This window comes from Malania oleifera, chromosome 3, assembly GCF_029873635.1.
Source record: "Malania oleifera isolate guangnan ecotype guangnan chromosome 3, ASM2987363v1, whole genome shotgun sequence".
In the NCBI taxonomy this organism is placed as follows: Eukaryota; Viridiplantae; Streptophyta; class Magnoliopsida; order Santalales; family Ximeniaceae; genus Malania; species Malania oleifera.
The window spans coordinates 119,922,736-119,948,729 of NC_080419.1; the positions used below are offsets into that span (position 1 = coordinate 119,922,736).

The 25,994-nt window shown below is 38.2% G+C and overlaps 1 protein-coding gene across 1 annotated transcript; it reads right to left on the reverse strand.

Annotated features, from left to right (window-relative positions):
* Positions 1–23,788: 23,788 nt before the first annotated feature.
* Positions 23,789–25,380, reverse strand: LOC131151529 (probable transcription factor At5g61620). Its single transcript, XM_058102769.1, has 4 exons — positions 25,035–25,380; positions 24,257–24,453; positions 23,988–24,137; positions 23,789–23,893 (listed from the first exon to the last, which is right to left on the reverse strand). The coding sequence occupies exons 1-4, from the start codon at positions 25,378–25,380 to the stop codon at positions 23,879–23,881; spliced, it is 708 nt and encodes a 235-aa protein (XP_057958752.1). The 3' UTR covers positions 23,789–23,878.
* Positions 25,381–25,994: the final 614 nt, after the last annotated feature.

A 25,994-nucleotide genomic window follows, 5' to 3' on the forward strand; every position in this document is an offset into this window, starting at 1 on the left:
ATTTTAGCCATCAATTCTTCCTTGGCGCAGGTTCTGGAATGCACCTCCACACAAGAAGTTTGGACCACCTTGCACAATTTATTCGTAGCTCAGTCTTTGACTCATGTTATGCAAAAGTAGTACCAGGTTGCTACACTTAAGAAATGGGCTGAGTCAATTATAGAATATTTTCACAAAGCTAAGACACTTGTTGCCTCACTTGGAGCTGCTAGTAAAACTCTCTCCCCATATGAATTCTCTGTGTATCTATTGGCTGGTCTTGGCATTGACTACGACTCTTTGGTTATCTTTCTCACAACTAGACCTGTTCCCTTATCTCCCCAGAAGATCTACAACTACTTATTAAACCATGAATATCGCCTCAACCATCAAGCCTAAACTCGTCGCACGGGCAATCCACTGATAGCCAACCTTACTACCACCAAAACACCCCCATCCTTTCTGTTGGCCCTAGATTCGAGTCTAGAAGGGGGGGGGGGAGGGTGAAATGGCTCTTTTGTGTATTTTTTGTTTTTCTATAGAAAATATAAATCTTGGCAAGATACAACCAATTATATCACAATATATAAAATATACATCATGCACAATATATAAATAAAAGAGTACGGAAGAAAAACTTGACAAATAATTTTAACATGGTTCAGCCTCTTGCCTACTTCCATGCCTTGAGACACATTCAAGGATTTCACAATCCACTATCAACCTCCTTCACTGCTGCAGAAGCCTTTACATGTTGCTCACTCAGAGCCTTTCAGCAAGGTTCACCAGGAACCCTTACAATTCAATTCAGCGAGAACCTTCACATAGGAATTAATCCCTATTGCTTACAAAGAGCCCAAACAAGGGAATCAATCCCTTTAACACTTGGTTCACAAAGAACCCTTACAAGATGAAAAAGAATTACAACAAAGTTCCTTGAATGAGCAATTATTTGATACAACACAAACCTCACACAAATCTCTTAAGTAATGAATCAACACACGATTAGAGAGCAAGAGAGATTTTGAGCACTTAAGATGATGAACTAAATGCAAAGTGCCTGTGAATGATATTCTAAAGATGTTAATAACTAAGATCAATCTTTAAATAGGTCTTTGGGCTTGTATATATAGGAAAATTGACAAACTAGCATTTAAATGACCGTTGGGCATTTAAAATAATTAAATATTTTGAAAACTAGTCGTTTTTAGCCCGTTGGATTTTGAGTCCTGACGCAAACCGTCGACAGTTTTCTCAGGCAAAAAACCATTCAACTCTCTACTTGAAACCGTTGATGCACTTGGTCTAAACGTCGACAATTTGCCTTGTTTGTTCTTTATCTGAAACTTCTCATCTATGAAAATCTTCAACACAAAAGTTGTGAAATTTTTTTCTTAGTTTTTCGTAGATACCAAGATCAGCCTTTTTGGAGTTCTCTAGCAAAAGTTATGCTCTAAATACTGAAGGGTATTCAGGAAGTTCGGGAGAGGAATTTGAGTGGTGCATAAATGAGGTTTTAAACCCAACTAGGACTAAGTCTTTAAAAGATTATAACACTAATATGATTTATAACTTAACCCATACAAAAATACATTTTAGTAAAAGATATTTTTATAAAACTCTTGTTTTGACTTTCAAAACTTATAAGTATTGAACTTATGACTCGGTGATAAACTATGTACTCTTACGAATTAGTATGCACATGCAATTTGCCCAACTTTTGCTAAATAAATTTGCTCGAATTAGAACTACAAGTGTGACGACCTGCTTAATTTTCACATTTTTTTTTTCTCATAATATAATAAAATCAATATCACAAAACTCAGCAGATCATAATCCACCTGGACCCATGGGTACTAGGGATACATCAGAACACATAATGGAAGCCTAAGCAGTAGGAAACATGTAATCTTAATATCATAAATACAGAATCATCCATCACAATACCAGAGTTACTACAACCACTGTATATATATACAAACAGTACACAACCCAAAAGATATCTAGGGTCATCCCACAAAATACATCCGACCCTATCAAAACACTTACCCTTCTGGAAGGGTAGATTAACAGTACTAGATCAACGGAGCTTTACTCGCTCTCATATCAAGGGCTCCTGAAATGTTTACAAAATTTCGGGGTGAGACACATTTTAGTAAGGGAAATAAACTAACACTAGTGTGTGACAACATGAGCATTTTTGTGATATACCTATAATCATAAACATAACCAGTAAAACTGTATATACATCATTTTTGGGAAAACATGTATAATCAAACATGACAGAACACAATGGTTTCCATAGTATAATTCATCTCATATAAGTAATAATATAAAAACAATCCTAGTAGGTTAGCTGATTGTTGTCATGTATTACCCTCACATGACTGGGTTGTGTGGCCCGAAGGCGGGACCTGACAATGGTTGGCCGATCACTGCCAAGTCAAAAGTACAGTCTGTAAGTCCGATGGATCTGCCAGACTTGTTTTGTACATTAGGGGCTCTCACACACTTCTAAAAAATCACATCAACCATCCAATCTCACACCATTTCATACAACGACGTTAACACAAATATCATGATCATGATGACCATGGACACATAGCAATGGTACTGTGCAAGTGATAGCCTAAACAAAGTCAACCAGGTTCTGATATCATATAACATATACTGAAACTGTGATACATGGATATTTCATATCATTAATTATCAAATCAATCAATCATATCATTTTACATATATACGTATATCATGAAAATCATCGGCCCGTACACTGGTATTTCACATTTTACCATAACTCGGCCCGTATGCCGGAAAATCATATCCATAGCACAGCCCATACATTAGCAAATCATTTCCATAGCTCAGCCCGTAAGTCGGCAAACATATCCATAGCTCAACCCGTACCCTGGTAAATCATATCTATAACACGACCCATACGACGGCAAATCACATACATAGCTCGGTCCGTACGTGGCAAATATATCAAAATCTCGGCCCGTACGCCGGTTTTCATCATTATAAAAATCCGTATCATTAGCACATTCTCAGAAAACAGTTTTTCATTATAATTTCTACTTATGCCACATGAAATAAGTTTTTCATATATCTAACATACCATCATTTTTAGCAGTATTTCCCAAATATAAATCATATATAAATATATTTATTTTCCTGAAATCAAATGTTGTAACAATATACATATTTTCATAACATTACTAGCTTAGTTTGTTCCTAGAAAAATAAAATCAGAGAGCTGGGGTAAAGATGTAGAGCTCAAGAGTTGTAGTCTTGCAGAGAAGCAATGGGAATTTTGAAATTATTGGGTTTAGGAGAAAAGTAAACCTGAACCCGTGTTGACCCGTTTATTAACGTGCGGGTCATGGGTTGACCCATTTATAAACGGGTTAACTTGCCAAAACCTGGATTCGTTTTAAACGGACGGGTCATGTTGGGCTTTTGTGAAGCCTAGTTGTGTTTTAATTTGGGTGTTGACCCGACCCCTATTTAATTAGAGACGGCCCAAGCTTTCGCTCCATGGACTAAGCGGTACAAGCCGTACTTGTGGGGGTTCGAGGGCAACGTCCCCGGGAAAAATTTTTGGAGCCCATTCGGAACGGAACCCTAGGCGCAACATATAAAAGGGATTGCTTTCGGGTGATTAGGGTTGGTGTGGTTGTACTTGCGAGAGAGCGAGAGGGAGAGCATTGTATCACCGCACTCTCTGTGTTTTTTTCCTGATAATATTGAAATCCCTGCAACTCTGTGGACGTAGGAAAATTTGCCGAACCACGTAAATATTGTCTTGTGCGTGAGATTGATTTTCTTTGGCGTTATTTTTCCTTTATTTTGTTTCTTATAGGTTTCGGGAATTTGTTCCTTATTCCCAACAGGTCACTCATCAAGTTTCGACTTGTTTTGCCATCCCTAATTGTTATCATCAAAATACGACAATTAGGATTATGTTGCCACCCAAAATCTTCCCATTTTTAATGATAGTAAACCATTGGTGTTCTCATAGGATATAATTGAAAGCTGCCCCTTAATTTATGCATATGATTTGAATAAGATGTAATTTTACTCCCTCTTACTATATGTATATAAAACATAAATAAATAATTCAATTTCATATTAAAACAAAACAAAAAATTAACTGAACTTTCATTAAAGCAGGTTAAGTAACAAATATGAACTTTTATTAAAAAAACATTTTAAGCAACACAATAGATTTGTACTTAATACACCCACCTATAGTACCCATCTTACAACACCAACCTACTTCTCCCCCTTTGATCATCATCAAAAAGAAATGAACTATTCTTTTAGCTTAAAAGGTACCCCACGATGAGTTAAGGGTTGGATGGTACGTAGTACTCATGTTGTTATGATTAATTTCCATAAGACTCAATATTATGCAAGAAATATACTGACTATGCATATTCAAGAGTTTTACCATCATATGTTCATATGACTAAGGAAATCATCTCTTGTCTAAGAGGTGGTTTTCTTGGGCATGCTTCTGAGATTTTAATCAAAAGTAGATGACTTAGGTTGTTCATATGAGAAATATAAGGTTTTCTATTGTCACCCATAAATATATTCCTCAAGAACAAGCTTAAATAAAGAGCTTGTGAGGGTGTGCATCATACTTCATTTCATAAACTATAACCAATAATTTTTATTCATAAAGAGTGACCAATAAATGAGGATATATACAGTTTAAAGATCATATTGGTGTTAACATTTGAACTCATCAACATTGGCTTAATTCTCTAAAGACCTTAGCATAGTAATCAAGCTATTATTACTCGTAAACTGAGTTTTGATACTTTGAGCGCTATTGTGGCAAGTGTCTTTAATTTTGTACTATATACACTCACTTAGTCAACACGTATCCCTTTTTGCCTAGGTATGGTTAAATCTACCTAAATCCTATTAACTAAACCAAGGTTCTAAGAAGGCAATTCGTTTTGGTACCCATTCTTCTTTGGGTCCCAAGGGGTTGGTCTTCTTAACTACCCATTTTAGCTTTCTTTCTTTACCTTTATCACCTCTAAATGGGCAAGTGAAATGGATGTGACCTTTCCTTTCACAATAAAGGCAAGTCTTGTTTGCTTGTGAAGGATTTGATTTATTTTCCCCATTTGATGATGCATAAAATTAATATGACCATGGGAATTATAAGAGGAACCATAATTCAAACCCTTTTTGGTAAAATTATTTCTTTGGGTTTCTAAGAGCTTATTAAAGTTTTCTTTCCTATTGATGACTATACTATCATCATCAATTTTTTTTTTCAATTGTGCATTTTCTTTTAAACAATTTTTAATTTGATTTTTCAACTCTTCAGCATTTGCAATAAGCTCCTCATTTTACCTCTTTAAGGAACTATTTCTTCTTTCAAGATGGAACAAAGACAAGATTCCTTTTGTTTGCATTTTAACAATTTTTCTTCCAAATTTTTGTTCCTCGTTTTGATTGCAGCTAATTCTTCGAATAATCTAGTACATGTGATTTCTAATTCATCATAGGTAGGTTCATCGTCATCAAAACTTACCTCTTCTTGTTTGTTAGCCATGAAGCACAAGTGTGTTTCTTCCTTTACTTCATTATTGGTGGAATGTCCATCGATTTCATCTCAAGTAGCAACATTCATGGCATTATGATCCCCATTTTGAAAATTCCCTTCATTTTGATTTAGAGGGCAATTTACCATGTCATGTCCGGTGTTATTGCAATCATAGCATTCAATGCTATTATTGCTTGACTCTTCTCTTCCTCTTTTTTGTCTTCTCTTAAGAGTTTCGTAAATTTTCTTGTGAAGAATGTAATATCATCCTCACTATCTTCATCTATGTCTTGGTTAGTATCACTAGATGAATCTAAGGCAAGACCTATTTCTTTCTTAGGCTTCTCTAGATTTCTTGCTTCTTCAATGGTCATTGATGACTCGGGTAAAGTTTGGAGAACCTTTTGAATGTTATCTTCTAATGAATAAGCTCTACCAAGTGCTCTTTGTTTATGAGGTGTGTGAACCGAGTGATCATGGATGAAATTTCTTCACCTTCATTTATTTTAAACATCTCATATTCTTTTAACTAGCATGCATACTTTTGATTGTTTACGTTGAGATGTGATTTCATAGGTGTTTTGATGCATATCCCATATTTCTTTTGCGGTTTCACATCCGCAAATACGACTATATTCATCATCATTTAAAGCACAGTTAAGACAATGTCTTGCTTTAAAGTTGAGTTCTATTAACCTCATTTCGCTTATTGATAGCTTCATTCTTGTCTTCGAAATATCTTCATTCTTGTTATTTTTCTTTGTGAAGGAGAAGTCTTCATTTGAGATGATCTCCTATAAATCCAAGTCGTATGCTTGAATAAAGACAATCATTCAATTTTTCCATGAGAGGTAGTTGGTGCTATTGAACTCCAATACTTTGTTTACGGATTCCCCTCGAGAAACTGAAGTGTCCACCAAATACGCCATTTGATCTTTCTGCTCTAGAAGTTACTCCGAAAGTGTAAGCGCCTTGCTCTAATACCAATTGTTGGCCTTATAGTCAAGCCTAGAGGGGCGTGAATAGGTTTTTTTTTTTTGCATATTTTCGTTTTTATCTACGAAATATAAATCTTAGTAAGATATAAGCAATTATATCACAGTATATAAAATATAAATCATGCACAAGGCATAAATAAAAGAGTAGGGAAGAAAAACTTGACACACAATTTTAACGTGGTTTAACCTCTTGCCTACGTCCACGCCTTGTGACGTATTCAAGGATTCCACAATCCACTATCAACCTCCTTCATCAGCGGAGAAGCCTTTACACATTGCTCACCCAGAGCCTTTCAGCAAGGTTCACTAAGAACCCTTGCAATCCGGTTAACCAAGAACCTTCACATGGGAACCAATTCCTATTGCTCACAAAGAGCCCAAACAAGGGAACCAATCCCTTTAACACTTGGTCCATAAAGAATCCTTACAAGATGAAAAAGAATTAAAAACAAAGCTCTCCTTGAATGAGCAGATATTTGGTACAACAAAAATCTCTCAAGTAATGAATCAACACAAGATTAGAGAGTAAGAGAGATTCTGAGCACTTGAGATGATAAACTAAATAAAAGTGTTTGTGAATGATATTCTAAAGATGTTAATAACTCAAATCAATCTTTAAACAAGTTTTTGGGCTTGTGTATATAGGCAAATTGACAAACTAGCAGTTATATGGTCGGTGGGCATTTAAAACAATTAAATATTTTGGAAACTAGCCATTTTTAGCCCATTGGATCCCTAGTCTCAACGCAAACCGTAGATGGTTTCCTCAGGCGAAAATCCATTCAACTCTCTGCCTGAAACCGTAGATGCACCTGACCAAAGTATCGACGGTTTGCCTTGTTTGTTCATTATCTAAACCTTCTCATCTATGAAAATCTTCAACACAAAAGTTGTGAGATTTTTTTCTTAACTTTCCGTAGATACCAAGATTGTCCTTTTTAAAGTTCTCTAGCAAAAGTTATGTTCCAAATATTGAAGGGTGTTTCAGGAAATTCGAGAAAGGAATTTGAGTGGTGTATAAATGAGGTTTTGAACCCAATCAAACCAAGTCTTTAAAAGATTATAACACTAATATGATTTAAAACTTGTCTCATATAAAAATACATTTGAGTAAAGGATATTTTTATAAAACTCTTGTTTTGACTTTGAAAATTTATAAGTACTAAACTTATGACTCGTTGATATCCTATGTACTCTTACGAACTTGTATGGACATGCAATTTGCCCAACTCTTGCTACATAAACTTGCTAGAATCAGAACTACAAGAGTTACAATAAACACTACCTCAAACACTCCTCATTATACAAATGACTTTACATTTGCTTTGATGGTTGTGCTTGAGTCCTTTCGAGTGATTTTCTACTTTGATCTTTCCTTCTTGGATTGACCACTCTATCTTTGCCTATGAGAATGTTCGCTTGATCTTTGCACTAAAACTCGTAATCTGTGTGATTTCGCCACTTATACGTTCCACAACTTAGTATGCAAAGATTAGTTTAACTTAAAACCATTAATAGATTGTTATCATCAAAATACGAAAATTAGGATTATGTAGCCACCTAGGCTAACACTTTCAGTCATCCCATAAGGGACGAGGGGGTCGAACTTTTCATCGGGGATGGGGTCTAAGTAGAGGCCCCTCAAGTTATTTCTCTAATTGACCAGAAACAACACCATCGTGTCAAGTGTGCTAATCAAAGTTATCAAACACCAGCTTCATCTTCTCTAACGGCCAATTTTATGTCAGTGCCCACACCACCACCTTAGTACAATGCTTGGTTCCTAGATACGACTGTTATTAATCACTTCACAATAGACGTCAACAACCTCAATTTGGACTCTTCTTCTTATCACGACTTTGACCAAGTCAGTTTTGGAGATGGCTCATCACTGCCAATTCCACACACGGGTTCAGCTAATCGTCGCTCCTCAACTGGCAATTTTCTTCTTTTTATATTCTTTATGTTCCTTCAATTGCTAAAAACTTACTCTCAGTTCGTCAATTCTGTCTTGATAATTCCATTTACTTTGAATTTTACTCCAATTGTTTCTTTGTGAAGGATTTACACAACCAAAAGGCACTGCTTCAGGGTATCGTTGAAAGTGGCTTGTATGTCTTGCCTAATGATGTCACCGCCTCAACCCCTGCTCTTCCTCAAGCCTTCCTTGGTGAAAGAACAAGCCCTTAAACATGGCATATGCGCCTTGGTCATCCCTCAAACAAGATCACTTCTCTCACAATCCGTCGGTTTCAACTCCCTGTGACTACTCCCACCACTGCTCACTTATGTGCAACATGTTTGCTATCTAAAACATATGCCTTACCTCATCCCTTATCAACTTTTTGTTGTGAAAAATAAAGGCGCTCTTTCCCAACAATGCGCAGTGGAATGAACATTGTATAAAAGATCGTACATACATACTTGCAACACATAAAATGGTGATCGACATCCATAGTAAGATAAAGAGAATAAAGTTAAGTGCAATGACACCAGGAATTACGTGGTTCGGCAAAGCCTACATCCACGGGAGTAATCGACAAGAGATTCACTATGAAAATCAAAGTCTCACAATACAATGATCTTCTCTCCTTCTCTCACCCTCTCTTACTCTCTTATATGTTGAAATATGCCCAAAATGACATATATAACAACCCCATGGAGGTTTCCCTCCGAATACCCAACTACTCCAATGTTCAAATTTAAAATTTAAATTCTTTATTGCAACCTAGCGACCACTCGTCGACGAGAACAGGGCACTTGTCGACGAGCCAGAGAAGGCCACTCGTCGACGATTCTGTCCACTCGTCGACGAGTCTTTCCTACTGCCCTGCACCAAGACCACATCCATATGTTTTTTCCTTTGTTTATAAACTCCCGAAGTATAAGAGCCACACTATAAACAACAATCTCCACCTTGGCGATTATATGCCCCTTAGGAGAACCTGAAAAACATATCTGACTGCTCCACTTGAATTCTAAACGTTTGGTTGGGACCGTCTCCCTTCTAGCACTTGGAGACATGCACCAAGTCCAAGCAACGCCACTTGAACTTGCCGATGGTAGCTTCATCTTCTACCATCAACCCCGATATAGTTGTAGATACAACACCCGAAGACTTCACCCTAGGCTTCCAATAAGACCATCTCATAATAGTAAACACAAATGCTGCTGCAAGTCTTATATTTCCAAAGCCCCCTGCTTAGTCTTCAACAAAATTAACAACTGACGGTTGACTCTGTTGCCTGCTAAAACATCCCATTGTACGATCATGAAGGACTTTTGACATATCCCGGACATCATAGCTCGTCCTTGGGTACTGAGCGGTAGACATTCCATATAGATTCTCCACAAAATTCCCTAAGACAGTAAACAAAAGTCTCCCTGCAGTCCCTTCTATAAAGCCACCTTAAGATAACACCAATCTCCTTGTAGCTCTATCCACAAAGCCACCCTAATATAACATCAATCTCCCTGTAGCCATGTCTAAAAAACCACCTTGAGATAACACCAATCTCTTTGCAGTTCTGTTCAAGCGAATCAGCAAACCAAGACCCATCTTGGCCGTCCCTAACACATTCATGTCAAAACCTTTCAACAGAGTATCCAACTTATTAGCCTCAGTCAAAGCCTTTCCAGCCAATAACATGTCATTCACACATAACAGATACATCACTCCACGACATCCTACCACCCTCTTCTACACTGGAAGTCTCACCAACTCGCACACCTGAGTAGTAGTCTAATAGTACACATGAGCCCACCGTGATCCTGTTGGTCTCCCGAACTGAAAAACTCCCTGCAATATGAACAATGTCATCTCTGCCCTGAATTTGTTGCTCCACTTGCATCACATGCCCATTCAAACCATGATACTATTGACCCGAGATAGAACTCCTTGCATTTCTGTCCTGAGTTCCTAACTCCACCTGAATAACATGATTGCTGCTATTGCAGTTTTTTGGCATTTGTTTCTCTTCCTTTACCTGAGTATGCTGCCCCATGACTTTATCACCAAAATTCATGTCCTAAATCATCCCTTTGTTTGTCATAGGATCACCTAGCTTGCACCCACCTTTCTTATAACCCAGAAAGATGTACTATCCAAACACAACACCAAGCCTAGATCCTCCATCACTAGAATATTACACCAGTGGACATTCACTCACAACCAAGTAGTCTACCGCAAAACCTGCCCACCATTCACCTACAACTTTCCCATCTAGCGATACTTTTGGCGATTGATCACACGAGAAATGCGCCATACTCACTAACTTCATCAAGAAGTACCCTGCAAGCCCTGTATATAACCTGCCCTGCTCACAAAACTTCTTGAACGAACCTAGCGTACTCAGTCCCAATGTTTGACTTGAGAATCTCTCTCCCGGTTTGGTTCTCCACCTCAGCTACTGCATGAAGTACACAAAGACGTTTTGTGATAAACACACGAAATACATATGTTTATCCCCTGATGCTATCATCATTTGTTCCCAAACATCTGAATACATGTAGTTACCCATATGCTTTAACTGCATATGCCACTGGATACTTGACTCAAATTCAACAGTTGTAACTCCACCTACAACCGTAACACCCTGCAATGCATAGATATTTCCCGCTACTTTTTCCCTTTTCATCACTATCAAATTACCTTCACACACTTTCATTTCTCCACATTCAGACTCGTAACAATATCCATTGCAGTCTAAAGTTCCCAATGAAATACCATTCTTCCTTAGACCCGATTCATGATTTACATCACATATGATTCTTACAACACCATCATACATTTTGATTTTAACATTTCTAATAACAAATATTTTGCATGAAATATCATTTTCCATAAAAAATACAACTAGTATAAACTGACATGTCGGTGTCAAACCATTTTCTAGGATAAAAGCATCCGGTGACTAAGATTCGAAAATCACCCTTGAGGCACTCCGAACCCGATGAAACACGTAGCATATCTTCAACACTACATTTAGAGTCTTTCTCCACTACACTTGCATATTTTGATGAACCCTTAGACATATATCGGCATTCCCGTTTTCACCAAACTAATGTCGGAAAATTCTCATCCATGACGTGATACAACACGTCCTTAGCCAAACAAAAATGAATGATTGCTCCCAATTCATTCCAAGTCATTGCATCCATGCTATCCGGTTGAAATTCTGTGTAAACTTTCACCATGCCTCGTTACAACACGATATCCTTAAATTTGGAGGCCATACAACACGCTCTGATACCAATTGTTGTGAAAAATAAGGGCGGCCTCTCCCAACAATGCGTAGCGGAATGAATATTGTATAAAGGATCACACATACATACTTGCAACAAACAAAATGGTGATAAACAGAAAACATTCCATAACCATAGAAAGATAAAGAGAATAAAGATAAGTGCAATGACACCAGGAATTACGTGGTTCGTCAAATCCTACATCCATGGGAGCAATCAGCAAGAGATTCACTATGAAAATCAAAGTCTCACAATACAATGATCTTTCTCCTTTTCTCACCCTCTCTTACTCTCTTATATGTTAAAATATGCCCAGAATGACATATATAAGAACCCCTCGGAGGTTTTCCCTCCGAATACCCAACAACTCCAACATTTGAATTCAAAATTTAAATTCTTTCTCGTTGCCCAGCAATCACTTGTCGACAAGAATAGGGCACTCGTTGACGAGCCAGAGAAGGTCACTCGTTGATGATTCTGTCCACTCGTCGACGAGTCTTTGCTGCTACCTTGCACCAAGACCACATCCATATGTTTTTCCCTTTGTTTATAAACTCTCGAAGTATAAGAGCCACACCATAAACAACATAGATCTACGCAAGCGTTTGCATTACTTTTTCTTGATGTTTGGGGCCCTGCCCCCGTGTTATCCACAGCTGGGTGTCATTTCTACATATCAATTGTAGATGATTTTACCAAATACATGTGGTTATTTCCACTTAAATCAAAATTTGATGTGTCTAATCTTTTCTTAGCCTTTTTACGTTATGTTAGTAATTATTTTTCAACAAATGTCTTGGATGTGCAATTCGATTAGGGAGAGGAATTTCGCCCTTTTCAAAAATTACTTCAATCTTGTGGCATTGTTCATCGTATTACATGTCCCTATTCTCATGCCCAAAATGAAAGTGTAGAACACTGTCATCGCCATATTGTCCAGACTGGCCTCTCATTTTTAACTCAGGCATCAATGCCATCTCAATATTGGTCTAAGGTATTTCAAACAGCTGTATTTCTCATTAATTGAATGCCCACTCCAATTCTCAATCATAACTCACCTTTTTAAACTCTCTTCTGTCATCCACCTAATTACAAGTTCCTTTGCACATTTGGCTCAGCCTGCTGGCCCAACTTAAGACCTTTCAACCGTTATAAAATGGATATGTGATCTAAACTTTGTGTGTCTATAGGCTACAGCTCGGACCACAAAGGCTATCATTGCCTTCATATTTAGTCGGCCCGTGTCTATGTCTCTCGAGATGTACAATTCAATGAGGCCCATTTCCCCTTTGCTTTGACACAACCTGCTACTCTTTCACAAACTGCCGCTTCGGGCCTTCACATTCCTTCCTGGCCCACATCCACATGGCCCATCTCCCCTCAATTGCCCATACCATGTGCCATGTCTTCTCTTGATACCTGACATCTTGAATCTGGCCCCCTACACCTACCTACTTCTCCTCACCCCCTTCCACCTCGTCACATTCACCCACTCAAATTCCAGAGTCTTTGACTTCATCTCCTAGGTCTTCATCGCCTCACCATGATAGCTCACCTTCTGCTGTCCCAATGCAGAATAATCACCCCATGGTTACCCAATCTAAGGTAAATACTCATTGTCCTCTCACTCGCATAGATGACACAATCCCTTGGCCCTCTAGTAAACCCTCCCTTGCACTCAACACCTCCACAATTCTAGAAGAACCACGATCTTACACTGAAGCTTCCAAATTTCATGAATGGCGTGAAACCATGAAAATTGAATTTCAAGCCCCGTTATCATCTGTGTGCCTCCTCCAGAATCGCCCTCCTGATGCTATCATCTGCAGGCACACACAATCTAGTGCAAAATCTCAGAGCCCCATCATCAGAAATACTAAACTCTTCCCCCTGACCATCCTGTACTCTGGCTATCACCTCCACTAACTCTGGATCATTTCTCTGAGAAGTTTTAATCTTTTCATATAATGTGGGTTGTACAACTAAACTGGCAATAAGCGCCTGAGAATCACCCTCCACTAACTCCACACCGAGTCTTTCTAAGTCCATTTGAATCGGATGCTAAACTATCGCTGCTAGTTGTGTAGTGTCTCCTGATTTACAGTTCAGTGTATCAGCTACCACATTTGCTTTACCTAGGTGGTAACTGATGGTGTAGTCGTAATCCTTGATAAGTTCCAACCACCTCCTCCACCGCATATTTAACTCTTTTTGTGTAAAGAAGTACTTTAGGCTCTTATGATCTGAAAATATCTCACACCTCTCACCATAAAGGTAATGCCTCCAGATCTTCAGTGCATATACAACTGCAGCCAATTCCAGATCGTGAGTAGGGTAGTTCTTTTCATATTCTTTCAACTGCCTGGATGCATACGCCACAACCCTACTATGCTGCATCAGCACACAACCGAGCCCTTTCAAGGACGTGTTACTGTAGATAACATAACCATTGCCTCCCGATGGAATTGTCAGAACTGGTGCAGTGACGAGCCGCTGCTTTAATTCCTGAAAGTTCTGCTCGCATTCATCATCCCACACAAATCTGACATTTTTCCTAGTCAAAAGCGTGAGAGGACCTGACAAGGCTGAGAACCCCTCAACGAAACGACGGTAATAACCTGCCAGTCCTAAGAAACTCCTGACTTCCTGCACATTCCTCGGCCTAGACCAGCTTACCACTGCGTCAATCTTGTTGGGATCCACTGCTATACTGTCCCCTGAGATCACATGGCCTAAAAATGCCACCATCTCAAGCCAGAACTCACACTTGCTAAACTTAGCATAAAACTTCTCCTCCCTGAGAGTCTGCAACACCTACCTCAAATGCACCTCATGCTCCTCAAAACTCCTCGAGTACACCAGTATATCGTCAATGAGAACTACTACAAACTGATCTAGATACTGGTGAAAAACTCTGTTCATCAAGTCCATGAATACAGCCAGGGCATTCGTCAGACCAAACGGCATAACGAGAAATTCATAGTGCCCGTACCTGGTCTTGAAGGTTGTCTTCGCGATGTCCTCTGTTTTTACTCTCACTTGATGATACCCGGATCTGAGGTCAATCTTGGAATATACCCGTGTACCCTGGAGCTGATCAAACAAATCGTATATACGGGGTAGAGGATATTTATTCTTGATAGTAACTTTGTTTATCTCCTTGTAATCAATGCACATCCTCATGGACCTGTCTTTCTTCTTTACGAACAAAATTGGAGCTTCCCATGGCGATACATTGGGTCGTATAAATCCCTTGTTCAACAAATCCTACAACTGCTCCTTTAATTCTCCCAATTTGTCTGGAGCCATACGATATGGGACTTTAGAGATCAACGTAGTCCATTAAGGTAAATCTATAGGAAAATCTACCTCGCGCATAGGAGGCAACCCTGGTAGCTCCTCTAGAAAAACATCTGGAAATTCTCGTACCACTGGGGTGCTATCAATCTTCAATTCATTTTCAGATGCTTCTTTCACAAATGCTATAAACCCCTGACCTCCGTCCAGGAGTAATCTGTTCGCCTGCATGGCGGACACTAGCTGTGTTGGAGCACGTACCCGTGAACCAACGAATCTGAACTCCTGCTCTCCAGGAGGTCTGAAAATTACTTCTTTCTGAAAACAATCAATGCTAGCATGATTGGCAGCCAACCAATCCATAGCTAGTATTATATCGAAACCACACATATCAAACACAATCAAATCTCCTGGTAGTACTTTTCCCTGAACTTCTATCGAATAGCCTATAAGTACTGTCTGACATCTGATCACTGATCCTGATGGTGTAGCTACCGACAGTGCTATATCTAATGACTAGGTCTCACTCTCGGATAATTTAACATAAGATGCAGAAATGAAAGAATGAGTAACACCCGAGTCAAAAAAAGCAATAACTGGGTATGATAGACCAGTAAATGTACCTGTCACCACATCCGTAGCAGCCTCTGCATCACCCGGCGTCAAAGCATATATTATCGTGCTGGGGCCACATTCCTCTGTTGGCTACCACGAGGCGCTTGTTATCCTCCCTGAGTTGCCTGATGTCCTCCCTGATAAGGCCTGGGAGTTGGGACCTGGTCCTGCTAACCTGGGCACTCACGCATCACGTGACTGGGTCTCCCACAACGATAACATACACCCTTGCCTACCGGACACTCTCCCAAATGATGTCTCCCACATGACTGACACACCGGGTATGTCGGTACACCCTAGTTCCCATGAGGTCCTGCTATCTGCCTCTAGTCTCCCCTATCACGACCACCTCTCTATGGACCCCTATTGGAGCCAGCCTGAAAACCCTGAGGCGTAGGCCTTTTCCTCTGACTCTAAGCTGCTACACCCCTCTGAATACCACTCTCAATGATCGCAGCTCTATCTACAACCTCTGTAAATGTCTGAGCCCTGAAACCAATCACCATCTCAAACAAATTCTACCTCAATCCCTCTTCAAACTTTCTCGCCTTTTTCTCTTCATCAGGTGCTAGATGTGGAGCAAAACGCGAGAACTCGACAAACCGAGCCGCGTACTGGGATACAGTCATCTGCCCCTGTACCAAATGCAGAAACTCTGCTGCCTTCGCACTTCGAACGATAGTAGGGAAATACTGCTCGAAGAACAGATCCTTGAATCGGTCCCATGTCACTAGAACTGGAACCGGCCTCTGCTCCTCTATTAGTCGCGCAGCTCTCCACCAGCGCTTCACCTCCCTTATCAGCTTAAATGTGGCAAATGCTACCTTTTTCTCATCCGTACATGGAAGCACTGCCAACGTCTCCTCGATATCCTGGACCCAATTCTCAGCTACAATCGGGTCGTCACCTCCAGTAAAGGATGAGGGCTTCATCTGTGTAAACTGCTCAATCGAACAGCCACACTCCCCAGAACTCCTGGCCATCTCAGCCATCACCTGCTGAGTGACACTGCGCAGTACAACATCTGTATCTCCTCCACCTATGCTGGAAGGTCCTGGCCTGTCCTCCCCAGCATTCGTGCCACTACTTCCTGGGTCCATCCTGAAAACAAAGAACACATTTAAGCACTTTATCTCCTATACGGACCTATATTGTACCAACTCAAAATTAATTACCTTCCCAAACCTTAACTCAATATCCAGTTCTGTCACCTAAACACACGACCCGACAATAGTTTGCTATGGTTTTCCTGAAATCGTCACCCCAGGAAAGACACAGAAACCATCACGGTAATCCTGTACCCAAACACAAAACAGACCTCAAAACCTTTTCCTAAACTCTGGTATTACTTCTGCTACACTCTAAAGTCTACAGAACCTAACGACCTAGGCTCTGATACCAAACTGTAACGACATGCTTAATTAACTGATTTTTTTTTATTTTTTTATTTTTTTATACTATGATAATCTACATGCTCTGATACTATACTGGGATAAGCCCAACCATAAACCTAAGCAGCGAGAAGCATAAATCACATAGACATAACCATATGAAAATATATATATAATATAAAAACTAATACCACTCAATATCAGAGTACTACATGTTTCCCAAAATATACACATATCACTATTTTCCCAAAATACCCTCAACTAACTAGGGTATACAAAAATTCTCCCAAAACATACTCACTCTTGGACAGGGCACCACTGAAGCCCCTTTATCTACGAGTCTGATCTGCTCGCCTATCTAGATCACCTGAAAAATGATTCAACACTGGGATGAGCCAACGCTCAGTAAGATGAAATATGCTATTACTAGTGTGTGGCAAATGAGCTACTATATCATGAAGATCTATTTTCAAATAAACATGTATAACTGAATATATTAATAAAGTATAAGTGATAAAACCCACCACCCTTGTTCCTATTGATTAACATGACAGTATTGGAGTTTATTATTCAAAATACTTCTAGTATAAGTAAGTATGTTCCCTATTTCTGCAAATCAATACATACGTAATAATAACTGAAAATGTTCCCTGTAGATATCTGTATGTCATGATTTACCCCCTCATGATAGGGTTGTGAGGTCCGTAGAGTGGATTTACCCTAATTAGCCAATCAGGAATAAATCACTATACTCCATCAGTCGATCTGCCCACCTCAACCCATATCTGGATGGGGAGTTTGTCCTCTTCAAGAGCCTAGGTGATTGACCTTACCACGTATTATCTAAATAGGTGGTTGCACTCATAAAGTAACCTAATATCTGTAGCAACGGTACCGTGCTCTGTTGTATGGTCCAGCAGGGTCTGATACTATATAATGAATTTCTATATACAACTATCTGATTTACCATGATTCTAAAATAATCGTAATAACCATGATGCTGCATAAGCTGTACTGTAATTCATATGTCGTAATACTGAGAACTGAATAATCATAAACTGAAACTACATAATCATAATACTGATATTCGTATAATCATGGTACTAAGATTCATAAAATCATGGTATTGAAATATCGTAAAATCAGGATACTGAAATATCGTAAAACATATCTTCGTACTATATACATATTCACAAGCCACACCATACTTTAATACATAATTTTCATCATTTCATAAACTGTCTAATGTTTTAAAAATACCTAGCATAGTATATTTTCCTTACCTGACTACTGGAAAGCTCCTATAGAATACTAGCCTAACACCCGTAGGGCCTCCTACAAAACACCCTGAAAACAATATTTTTCAGAACAGAATATCAGTATTTTTCCGCCTACATTATTTCATATAACTATCATAAGTCCAAAAATAGGCTAAAATGTCTTACCCTGAATTTGGGATGAAATCCCACTCAATCCCACTGACGATCCGCCTTAGCAAACTTGAAGAAAATTCCGTCAGGAGCATCGTGGTGGCTTCAGATCGTCGATCCGGCGACCAACGGGGCTAGAATCAAAGAGAGAAGGAAGAGAGAGACGTAGGAGAGAGAGAGAGGAGCGCGGAGAATGAATAAAAATCGGATTTTTAGCTATTTATAGGCCAGATTCGTTGACGAGACACGTCACCTTGTCGACAAGTCCTTCATTAAATTCGTTGACGAGACCATGTATTCGTCGACGAAATTCAGAGCGGCCCATTCCTCGCTTGGTATTTTCTCGTCGATGAATCCCTGTATTCGTCGACAAATTTTCTTATGCACTCGTCGACGAACCCCTGTATTCGTCGACGAATCTAGGCATTTTCCTTGAAATTATTATTACCCCCCAAAATGCAATGTCGTCGACGAAGTCTACGGCCTTCTTCTGTTTCTGTTTCTATTTCTCTCCCTCTTATTATTTAAATACTATTATTTTTCGGCTCACTACATTGAAGTTTTCCAAAATTCTCATGGTTTGTTCATGTGTCAATCCAAATACATTACTGATCTACTGCATTGCTTTAACATGTCCAATGCAAAACCAGTTTCCACCCCAATGTCTACTTCTACTAAACTTATAGCTCTTAATGGATCCACGTTTGAGGATCCTTATCTCTATCGTAGTGTAGTTAGCAGCCTACAATACCTAGTATTCACTCGTCTGGATATTTCTTTCGCTATCAACAAAGTCTGTCAATGCATGCATTGTTCATGACTACCTCATTGGCAGGCGGTCAAAAGAATCCTACGTTACCTTAAACTCACTCACAATTTTGGCCTTTTTTTTCCTCCTTCATCCTCATGCAATCTTTCAGCTTTTTCCGATGTTGACTGGGTTTGCTGCTCTGATGATAGAAAGTCCACTGGTGGGTTTTGTGTCTACTATGGATCGCATCTCGTGTCATGGGGTTCCAAAAAGCAACCAATGATTGCTAAATCATCCACGGAGGTAGAATATAAAGTTGTTGCCAATACAACTTGTGAGCTTATATGGATTCAATCTCTCTTTAAAGAGCTTGGAATATTTTTTTCTAAACCTCCAACATTGTGGTGTGATAACTTGGGGGCTACCTACCTGTTGGTTAATCCAATTCTACACTCTTGCACTAAATGTTGGGGATCTAGGAGCAACAATCACACGGCAAGCAAAAATAAACAAACAAAATAAACACTAGGATTTAACGTGGTTCGGTCCAAATCGACCTATGTCCACGGAACACACCAAACTTCACTAAAACTAGGAGAAAAATAAAAGAGAAGGAGGAAACAACTGCACTCTACTCAACTCAACTCACACACCTCTCTCTCACCTTCAACTCAATTACTCTCACATTCACTCACATATTTTCACGCACAAAATCTCCATTTATATAGATGGGGATGGACATAAATAGAAGATGGTAATGAGGTTTTTAATGGGGTCATTAAATGAGACAAGCTGGGATGATTAGCACCGACACTCCAGCACATCAAAGCTTGCTCTGCACAGCTCATCAAGGTTGTCTTTCTCTACAACTCATCAAGGGCTCATCAAGACTCCGTTTCCATTTCAGCTCAACACTAAACATGTAGAATTGGATTATCACTTTGTTCGAGATCTTGTAGCTGTCAAAACTCTTCAAATATCCTTTATTTCCAGCAAAGATCAAATAGCTGACATTTTCACAAATCCACTTTCCACTTCTCGGTTTTTGCTATTTCGATCATGCCTCACCATCTACTAGGTGCTGCTTGAATCGCGGGGGGCTGTTAAAGAGAGAACTTACTCAACCACACAATAGGAATGCAACAGATGAGAGAATATTCTCAGTGGGCAGGTGTCATTTGATCCATAAATTGTGTAAAGCTGTTATTTGAATTTTGTGTATATAAGTCTGTATTTTGGCACAATACAGTGAGCAGAAAATTCTGAATCAATGAAAAATCTTTGAGGCACTCTGTCAAACACTTGCTTTGCATTCTCTCATTTACTTTAGCACAGTGACACCTCAACCCAAAGAAACTTTACTAGCAAACTAGCCAAGGCATGTGTTAAAAAGCAAAACATAGCACCGGATACTAAAAACATACATCTGAAATGGGAATGGTGTAATTCGCCAATTCGGAGTGCCTTTGCTGCAATTATTTTAGAATCTGAGATAGATATAGCACTTGCTGGTCAGGTTGAATGATGTTTGTGGTGCAACTATATATGAAGTAGACGTTTGAATTTTCACCAACTAGGTTCACATTTTCACAGTTTTTACCAAGAAAGGGGGTGTAAAAAAAAAAAACTAGCTCTGTTTCACTCTGTGTCGATGGACTAATGGCTGAATAGATATATGTCATGCTTGGCTAATATAGTCGTCAATTGAACAGTTGAGGATGGAGTAAAAAATAAAACTTTAAAAAGAAAAGAAAACATATGAATTGCATGGAAAAAGTTTGATGCATTTCGTCTTTTCTTTCTTTTTTTCTTTGTTAGCTGGTTTGATTTATGATGGGCTTTCTGAGTTTTGACCTGTAACTCTGCTGGTAAGCTAGCTGCTGCTTCATGGGTCCCTCTGTTTGGGAATGTTCAAGAATCATTCTGCATTGCAGAAGTTATTTCATATATATACTATGGATTTATTTTATTGTTAAGAATAACATAGAAAATTTATTTATTTTATTTTGAATAAATATTAACATAATTGTGCATAAAATATAAATATAAAATTAATGATAAGCTAACAGTTGAACCAAACACATCAAACTGTGAACGTCTTATGAACGTGTGTGTGTGTGTGTGTGTGAGAGGGAGAGAGAGAGAGAGAGAGAGAGAGAGAGAGAGAGAGGTCAAAAGGACAGTTTTTAGGGAAGGATTGTAATTATTTGGCACCATATGTGTCAGGTCACAGGGGAGAAGAAGAAATTGTATTTAGTGGTTCACATGTCACAATTTTTGTAAAAAGTGATCATTCCAAAATGACAAATCCTTCCAACTCAAGGGCAGAGACCAATTTATATTGAAAAAAGATTAATTTGATAGTCCAACCCTTGTTTGTTTTGCATCCCTCACGCCTAATCATAAGGTTTTGGTAAATCTAATCATAAGTTATGAAAGCAAAACTTTAACTGCAATTCTCACTCTTATATGCTGAAAGAATGACAGATTATTCTCTTTCCAACCCTTGGCATTGAAACTTTAACCATTTACTAGTGAAAACCTTCCCTTCTTTATACCACAAACAACATGACTCACATACTTGAGTTGAAGTTTCCCTCTCTCTCTCTCTGGGGTATCCATACATGTATTTGCTTTGTTATAGTATCTATATGTAGAAAGCACGGCAAGGCTATTTGAATGAAGTAAGCATGTTCCAATTCTTAAAAATTCCAAATGAAGCTTGTGAGAACATATGGAAGCAATGGCAGTGTTAAAAGTTGAGACTCATATTTGGAGGGGTATTCACTTGAAGTTTTTAGAGGGCACTACAGTATCATATTTTCGAGTTAGGATATAGTGTTTGTGTAAGTTTTTGTATAAGGGTGTTTTGTGATTTTTATATAGAGTTATTTATGTTGTTGTCAAGTGTTGAAAACCTAAGGCAATTCATTTACAATATAGTTGAGATTTTTTGCATTGACTTTGTGGTCACAGTAACATTGTTAAATTATTGTGTTTTTCTCTTCTTGTTTTGGGTTGTCTACATGTGCATAATAGTTTGGCACATAATATGATAATACAGAAATTAATTGATTACAGGAAAGTAAAGAGGTAGGAAGAAAAAACATTAAATAGGTAAAAAGGGGATACTTTGGATAAAAAGGTTTAGAAAGTAACTATGTACACAAAAACTGAGAAACCACAAAATACGGCTGTTTATACAGTACTTCTACTGGAAATTACAGAGAGAGAGAGAGAGAAGAAACAAGAAGGGCTATTTTGGAGATTAGTTTAAGTTAATATACCTGTAGAAGTATTGAATTCAGAGTCGAGCAATCCAGAAGGCAAATTAGAAAAGAAATAACCCTTTAAAAATAATTGCAGTGTCACCAAGAAACATAATTGAGAAGGCATGAAAACAGAACAGAGCCATCACAATTGACCTCTCTGTTCATTTAGGAATGATTGATTAAGCCCATATTAGTGTAAGACTTTTTTTTTTTTTTAGTTAACTGGCACTTTGCACATTCATAGGCTTAATAAATTATTTTGGCTTCTGCTCTATACTTCAATGCAATTGCTTCTTTGATAACTACGTGTCAATGCAATTATTAATACCAGTTTTCTGTTTAATGCTATTTGACAGAATGCACATTTCAGCTCATATAATAAGCCAAAAGCTCAACCAAAGACAAACCCTGTCGCTGAGAATGCAATCTAATCAGCCCTGTTTGCTTCATGATTGCGGCATGAAATGTAATTGAGATCCACCCAACTAGAGATAAATTACCAACCAAAACCCATTATTTTTTGATTGCCAAATCCTCTTCATTATCTTCATTTGGAACTCAGAAAGCATGAGAGAAATAAAAATAATAATAATGAAGGAATTCACTTTTCCTTGTTTGGTTAAAAAGAGGAAGAAAATAAAATATAAATATACGAATGAAAAGAACATTTTTATTTTACACGTCATTAACCTTTGATTTTTTAAAAAAATTAATTGTATTTAAACATATATTCATTCTTAAATCTTAATACTATTAATATACAAAGAAGATACCATAGAGAATTAATTCCTTTTTAATTTTCTTTTGTTTTCCTTTTCCTAGTGAAGCCCTTGATCCAGGCAGAGTAGATAATGAAAATTGCACCTTCGACAACATCTGAAAGTCTTGTGAGGGATGCAAGGTGCGATTTTCTTGATAAATAAGAGCTAACCATATCAAGGAACTTTAAATGTAATGGATACAGCATTACATAACAAGTATTCGCATTTACTGAAAATTAAAACCCTAATTTCCCAGATGAAAAAGAATCTCTCTCTTTTTCTTTTTTCTATTTCAATCCTTCACATTGAAACGAGACAACCTGTAGTTATGTACAGCCAAGCATATATTAATATGTTTCCTGATCTGCATAAGCTTTATGTGACTAACTCTTATACCACACTTTTAACTGACATCCCCAAAGTGTTCAGGGTATATAAGTACTGGGTCATTTTTACATTGCAACATCTACAAAATCTGCAAGGCCTTATACTAAATTATGCTTCTTAGTCTGCCACCACTGGCCCTGGAGGCTCAAGCGTGTGCTCTGGATCAGGTTCTGCACTCTGAACACTACTCTCTTTCATCCTGCAGGGACATGCAGGCTGTGAATTATCAAATGTTACATTCGTTGAATGCTTCTTCTCTGCAGAAACAAACTCAGAATGGACATTACTTTTACCTCAGCGCCCATGGGAGCTGTTTCTAGGGAATTCTTATCCATAAATGGAATAGCTGTTGGTTTCAGTGATAACCCAAATGGAATAGAAGCTTCAATGGACTCAGAATTGTTGGTATCGAGGGATTGAACTGCAAGTTTTTCACTCCCCATCTGCCATAAACAATATGAAAACCGAAAAAGGTTAATTGTTGATAGTTTTGCGACAAAAATGAGAATTTTATATGACTAGAACTAGAGAAAATGGCAAGTATGGGATATGTATATAACACATCGAAGAGGCTCGGGCGGCGCTTCTTCTTGCCGAGGCTGTTCTGTCTGATAAAGTACTTTTGGGCGTGACTGGCCACTTGGGTTGGAGTTCTTGTTGTGACATAGTGTCTAGAGATGCCTCTCCAGTCCCCCTTCCCAAGTTTCTCAAGCCCCAGAAGAAATGTCTTGTGCTCCTCCTCAGTCCATGGCACACCTACTGCTTGACCATTCATTCACCAAAAGACACAGTTAGTGTCACCACATCAAAAAATTCTTATTAAAACTGAGAAAAAGACATATTTTAAATGGAAAAAAAAAAAAACCCATATGAATATAACCCAATAAGCTTTAGTAAAAGAAGAAAAATGTTCGAATCAAATGCACAGATATACGTACATGACAAATACATTTCAAATGAACGATTAGAAGACCTATTGAGTCTAACAACTGATTGCAGAGTTGATCATTGGAACCTTTCAATGAAAATGGAGATACTCTTGAAACTCACAAAGAAAAAGAAAAGGAATGATTTAGACAAGAGAGAATCAACTTGGACAGAAAAACTTTATATGGTAAAAGGAAAAAAACATAATTCTGTGAAACACCCTCTGATCGTGATGATATATACATTTTTTCTTCATGCTTATAGATTCAATAGATTGAAGAGAGAACAGCAAACAGAAGTTTTATAATTGACTATACAGAAGAGAATGGAAAAAAGGCTGGGAAGTTGGACAAGAACAATGAAACAGAAAGAAAAAATTAAAGAACTGAGAATATTGATTGAACTGAACTCACCCTTTTTCTTATCTTGAGCTGGAGGAATGAGACCATCGGTGAGATACCCAGTTGAGAATTTTTCAGAATTCGCGTGATCCTCAGTGGAAGAAGAGGAAGAAGAGGGGGTTGATGAAGAGGGTGCTAGCAATGAGGAAGATGACAAAGAACCAGTGCTGAAGCTTTTTTTCATGGCAGCAAGAGAAGAGGAGGAAGGAGGCAGGTGCTGATCATGAGGAGTGATAGAAATTTGCACCCCAAAGAGCCTCAGACCAACGCCAATCTGAGTAAGATTTCTGTGGGAGGCAGAATTGCAAGTCCTTGAATTGTGACCAATGTTCCCACAATGTGAACATTTCCTGCCCATTCTTGGCCAGACAGATTAATCTCTGGCTTTAACTTTCACAAGCCAGCCACCAGCACTGATCACTAATTGAACACTTTAATATATAGTTGAGAGAGAGAGAGAGAGAGAGAGAGAGATCACTAAGAACTATATATTATGTTTGGTGGTATTTATAATGATGGAAAAGGTTGGGTAAGAAGCCAATTATAGTGGGAAAAGATTGAATGAACTATTTTTTTTTTTTTTGGGTTTTCATATGCAGACAGGGGAATCTAGGGGTGTTTATGGTTTGGTTACTTGAATTGAACCTCTAGAAACCAAATCAAACAAAATCTAATCAAAGGTTTCAATTTGGTATTTTTGTAAACTAAAACAAATTCGAACACTTTAGTTAATTGATGGTTCAGTTATCTGTCGGTTGGGTTCAGTTATCCGATTTTCAAACCATTATAATTTTTTTAAAGAAAAATGAGATATTTACTTGGATTTTGATTTAATGTGTGCACTTACATTTTATTTATATAAATTAATCACCCAAAAAATATTTGTGCATACTATTTTGAGTTATATTACGAGAGTAGCTCATCTCTATCTCTATCTCTATTCTAATTTTAAAATTAGAAAAGTTTACTATG

What these genes read in the sequence shown, in the direction of transcription:
- LOC131151529 (XM_058102769.1), bottom strand. Translation starts at nt 25,380, where the DNA reads ATGGGCAGGAAATGTTCACATTGTGGGAACATTGGTCACAATTCAAGG. An exon ending in AGCTCAAGATAAGAAAAAGG is followed by an intron (nt 24,454 to 25,034) that starts GTGAGTTCAGTT and finishes ATGGTCAAGCAG; the next exon opens with TAGGTGTGCCATGGACTGAG. An exon ending in GCCGCCCGAGCCTCTTCGAT is followed by an intron (nt 24,138 to 24,256) that starts GTGTTATATACA and finishes TGTTTATGGCAG; the next exon opens with ATGGGGAGTGAAAAACTTGC.